Here is a 5,819-nt window from a genome sequence, read left to right as displayed (position 1 = left end):
CTCCCTAATTTTCTTCTTTTTTCAAGTTTTTCTCTTTATTTCCATGGATTCTCCAATCAGACAAGTGACTAGTAAATGACAAATGGCTTTCCTAGGAGAGATAACTCAAAACAATATAGGGGAGGTGCTCAATTACTGGCTAGTAAATGACAAATGACTTTCCTAGGAGAGATAACTCAAAACAATCTAGGGGAGGTGCTCAATTACTTACATAGGTTGATTTTGCATGCAGTAAAATCTATTTTGGGTTTGGAATTTTTCCATGTTGACCATAAATACTGAGTTAAAATACATATTTTTGTAATGTTTCTAGTCATAATGTTATCCATGGGGGAAAGGAAAGTGGTAGCAAAAAAATTGTGTCACCACATTTTCAAAAGATAACTTTTTAGGTGATTTGGATATATTTTTATTGTTCGTGGATGAAAGACTCTCAATCTCGCTCCTAGGACAATATTTTATTGTGAAATCTCGAACGGGGGAGGTGCCAAGGCTTCCAATTATCACTATATGGAACCAACAGAGTTTTAGGGAAAGAGAATTTTGGATTAAAAGGGGATTGGTGTTTCTTAAGAGATTAATGGGGCTCTTTGAGAAGGGTTGGGCAAAGAGAGCCATAGGTGATGATGTGAATGAAGATGAAGCTTAGATGTGGAAATACAAATATGATGAATGCTTGGATGGTCTAGGGAGTCCACAATCCAAAGAAGATGAGGTGGAGCTAATCTTAGAGCAGGTGGAGTGACTATCAGAGGCTATTGAACGGTCTCAACAACAACCATTTGTAGATATCCAAGACCAATGTGATTCTAATGTGAGTTGAGGCAAGGAAATCTTGTTCTCCATTTTTTGCTTGCACCATTTTTTTTTAATATAATCTAGGCATAATAGGCCATGTTTTTTGCCTGATACTATGATCTGCTATGAGAGTTTTGTCTAGGTGACCTCCCCTATTTTGTTTGTTTTTAAAAAAACTCTATAATGACTTTTTTTATAATATTTAATAGACTTTCTGGCTTCAGCCTTCTACTAAGGGAAAAACAAATACATGTTTATCTTTTTTCACTTAATAAAATGCCACCATAAAAAAAAAAAATGTTTTTTTTTAAATAGTTGATTTTTAATAAACATTGTGATAAATAAATAATTCTTATAATAAATATTATTCAATATTAATTATTTTTAAAAAAATTAAAATATAACTAAAAATTTTCTATAATTCTCAAGAAATCATCTTCATTACAATTCAACTTTTATTAAAAAATAAATCAGAATTCTAAATATTAAAATATTTTATTAACCAAGGGTTAAGTTAGATGGTCCATAGCTAAATGACATAACTAAATTCTTGGATAGAGAGAATCCACTCCTTTACCAACCATGTAAAATAATGAAATATTTTTTTTACAATTAAACTCAAGCTAATTTTAAATCAATCGACATGGATTGATAGAGCATTCAAATGGATTTAACCAAACATAAAACGAAGTTGCCATGAATTCTTTATTTTAAAGTATATTCCCTCTAGTGTGATATTAATAGATGGAGCAATTTGTTAAAATGCTATCTATTTTAACAATATTTTTTTAATACAGAAGCAAAATAGAGACAGAATTAAAAAATCAATGGTGGAGAATGAATGAGAGAATGTTCCGAGGGTTGAGAAGAGAATGAAAGGTCGTGACTAAGTTTGTTTAAAATGAAAGGTTAAGATTACAATTGCTAAAACTAATAATTTATTCCAATCATAAAAATCTATACAAGTGACATTGTTACAAATATTAAAAAAATTATTAGTAAACATTATATATCTAGCAATTTTTTTTCAATTAATTTGTTAAAAAATAAATTAAATGTGAATAATTGATTTATAAAAATTATATCAAATAATAGCTTTTTCAAAGATAAAATTAAAAGTTACATACAAAAATTAAAAAATTGTATTTAAAAAAAATAAATACAATTAAATAATAAAATAACTTTTAGATTTAAAAATATCTTTACTATGATTTGTAATTAAAAACATAATTTTTAAATAATAAAATATTTTATTAAATAATATATAAAAGGGTAAATTAGACCATCCCATGAAAGAGGAGGACGTCTACTCCTAATTTTGTGCAATGCAACTCAAATTAAGTTTAAAATCAATGAAGCGTAAGTGTATAACCTAGCGGGCATCGCAATAATCTGCAGGGACCGATTTCCCTAATCTATTTATCCCCCTCCATTCCATTACATTCTATTATCCTCAAGTGCTTGCCTTGTGTGTTTCGTCTGCCTCACAGTCGTTTGATCTACCATGGCTGCTCTAGTTATGCTGTTACCTTTAATGCTTTCCATATTTCTAATCTCCGCTCTTCCTCATTCTCATCATCATCAACAACGACAACAAGACTTACTATTGCGATTCAAAGCAGTCGTTTCTAAAAACGGCGCTTCTCTGGCCGACTGGACTCTCTTTCAGCCCTTCTGCAATTGGACTGGTGTTATTTGTCACTTCGATTCTCACTCTGCCCGTGCCATCAATTTAGCCCAAATGAGTTTAGATGGCACCATACCTCCCGTGCTAGGGAATCTCTCGTCTCTTCGATCCCTAGATCTCTCGGGCAATTACCTCACTGGTACCATTCCACCTCAAATCGGCCAACTCCGAAATCTATGGATACTCAGCCTGAATGATAATAAATTGAAAGGAACCATTTCTTCTGTGCTCGGGAATCTCTCCTCTCTTCGATCTCTTGATCTCTCCTACAATAACCTCACTGGTACCATTCCACCTCAACTCGGCCAACTCCCAAATCTACAGATACTCTTGCTTCACAGAAATCAATTACAAGGAGCCATTCCGCCCGCTCTCTCCGCATGTCGTAGATTGTATGAGCTGGCACTCTCTTTTAACCAACTGCATGGCAACATTCCGCCTGAGCTGAGCCTTCTCGCAAGTTTGAAGTACCTCTACTTGGGGACAAACAGTCTCACGGGTACCATTTCGCCCACTTTCCAAAACCTGTCTGCCTTAGTTGAATTGGATATGGCCGTAAATGAGCTCTACGGCCCCATTCCGAGCTCTTTAACAAATCTCTCAAAATTGAATGGATTAGAATTACTACGCAACCGGCTAAGTGGACATATTCCATGGGAAATTGGTTCCAAGCTCTCCAATTTGGTATACCTTACTTTATGGGGAAATCGGCTTAGTGGAAACATACCAAACACCTTGGGAAATTGTTCCAGTCTCGAAATACTTTCTTTAGACCAAAACCAACTCAGTGGAACGGTTCCAATGGAGCTTGGTAAGTTGAAACTTCTTACACATCTTCACGTACACAGCAATCAACTTGTCAGTGACAGAACCAACACATTGGCCTTTCTCACTGCTCTTACAAATTGCTCCCACTTGCAAGAAATATCAATGGCAAATAATACTTTCACTGGTATATTGCCGCCATCCATAGGCCAACTATCTTCTAATCTCAATTACTTTGATTTATCATACAACTGGATAAGCGGAAGTATACCCCAACAGATTGTCAATCTCACAAACTTAACTTACTTAGCTTTATCCGGTAATCTTTTGAGCGGCAATATTCCATCTGGAATTAAAGGATTCCGTGAGTTGGAGAGATTGTATCTGGGTGAGAACAAATTAGAAGGAAGCATTCCAAGCGAGATAGGTCAAATGCAACATCTCGGACTCTTATCTCTTCGTGACAACCAGTTATCTGGAAATATACCAGATTATCTTTGTAGTTCCCAGCAGCTAAGACGTCTTTTTCTTCAGCACAACAACTTCTCAGGGAAGATCCCTGTTAGTTTCGAGGGATGTCAGAAGTTAGAGCTCCTTGACTTATCTCACAATAAACTAGGGGGAAGGATACCTAGTGAAGTCATTGCCAGCCTTGAAAACCTGCAATTCTACCTCAATCTTTCATGGAATTCTCTGCAAGGGCCGTTGCCACGGGAGATGAGCAAAATTGTAATGGCTCAAGCTATAGATCTATCTGGAAATCAACTTACTGGTGTCATTCCAATCTCCCTAGGAGATTGCACAGCATTAGAGCGTCTAAATCTGTCCCACAACGCCTTTGTCGGTCCAATACCATATACACTCTCCAAATTAAAAAATCTCCAAGAAATGGATCTTTCTTTCAATAATTTGTCAGGACAGATTCCAGAAGCAGGGGTCTTTCCAAATAGAACCGTTGCGTTATTGTTGGTGGGGAACCCTGCCCTATGTGGCGCAAAAAAATATTCATTGCCTTCATGCCCTAATCAGATCCAGGAAAAGCATTCCCTGCTAAAAAGAGTAATCTTATCAGTTATTGGAGCCATTGCATTTGTATTATGCTTCTTCATTCTAGTAATACTATGGAGGCACAAATTTTCAGGGAAGCCAGTCCGTCCCTCAAGCTTTATTTTTCAAAGGCTCAGCTACCTAAAATTTTCTTATCAAGATCTTGTCAGTGCAACATCTGGATTTGATGAGTCAAACTTGCTTGGAGTGGGTAACTTTGGGTCAGTCTACAAAGGCATCTTGAGAGATGGCAAGATAATTGCCATCAAGACTCTTAATTTTCAAAATGAAGAAGCTATTAAGAGTTTTAAAATAGAGTGCAAATTGTTAGGGAGGATTCGGCACCGTAACCTCATCAAAATCATAAGTGCCTTTTTCTACCCTGGTTTCAAAGGTTTGGTTCTTCAGTTTGCCTCTAATGGGAGCTTGGAAAAACATCTGCACCCTCATAGAGATGATGAGGGCTTTTGTAAATTGGGATTGAGTGAGTGTTTGAACATTGCTATAGATGTAGGCCATGGCATGGAATATTTGCATCATGATTGTCCTCTACAAATTGTGCACTGTGATTTAAAACCTAGCAATGTGCTCCTGGATGCCAACATGACAGCCCTTGTCACTGATTTTGGTATATCCCGTTTAATTACTACAAATTCCATAGATTCATTGAGTACCACAACATTTGCACTCAAAGGATCCATTGGCTATATTGCTCCAGGTAACATTCTTGAGTTATCTCTATATTAGCATTATCTTTTACTTTATTATCCTTTTAATAATTTCATGAATAAAATTTATTGCAGAGTATGGATTGGGTGGGAATGTTTCTACCAAGGGAGATGTTTATAGTTATGGAATTCTGATATTAGAGATGGTTACAAGGAAGAGGCCAAGTGATGACATGTTTGTGGGAGACATGAACTTGCCAAAGTGGGTGAGGTTGGCATTTCCAGACAGGTTGGCAGATGTTGTTGATAGTGAGGTGATCAAAGATGTGAATGAAAACATGGAAGACAACAGATGTCTTCTTTCTTTTATACATGCTGCTTTGCTTTGTAGCAGTGAATCACCAAGAGAGCGGCCTTCCATGAGAGATGTAGCGAATGCCTTGGAGAGGCTGAAGACATCTTTGATGGGAGGTGCAGCTGCTTCCAATTTGACATCTACCATATCAGATCTCCTGCGCAGTACCAACCCCACAGAAGCATTGGCATCTGGTAGTCAAAGTTCTACATTTTAAATATTACAACTTAAATTAAAAGTTTTAGTCCTTTATGTTTCCTAGTCTCAAGTTTGTCTTCCAACACAGGCTAGTCCTCTTTCACGTCAAACCTGTGCCATAATCTATAGTCTTTTAACAGCTTGTAAGCTGTTCAAACTCGTGTATCATAATAGCAGTTTATACATATTGAAAATATGCAAACTGTGTAACATACTGTTCTCCTCTCTTTATGTGCAAAAGGTTAAGATGTTGTTTTCTTTCGTTCCCAAATATTCAAAAACGTGTGGCCAACAGAAAAAG

General features: G+C 36.3%; 1 protein-coding gene across 1 annotated transcript; it reads left to right on the top strand.

The window, feature by feature from the left end:
* Positions 1-2,302: 2,302 nt before the first annotated feature.
* Positions 2,303-5,537, top strand: LOC131037861 (putative leucine-rich repeat receptor-like serine/threonine-protein kinase At2g24130). The gene is made up of 2 exons (XM_057970095.2): positions 2,303-5,015; positions 5,101-5,537. The coding sequence occupies exons 1-2, from the start codon at positions 2,303-2,305 to the stop codon at positions 5,535-5,537; spliced, it is 3,150 nt and encodes a 1,049-aa protein (XP_057826078.2).
* Positions 5,538-5,819: the final 282 nt, after the last annotated feature.

This window comes from Cryptomeria japonica, chromosome 5, assembly GCF_030272615.1.
Source record: "Cryptomeria japonica chromosome 5, Sugi_1.0, whole genome shotgun sequence".
NCBI lineage: Eukaryota > Viridiplantae > Streptophyta > Pinopsida > Cupressales > Cupressaceae > Cryptomeria > Cryptomeria japonica.
The sequence above is the reverse complement of the archived record's forward strand: the minus strand, read 5'-3'. Positions and strand labels throughout refer to the sequence as shown.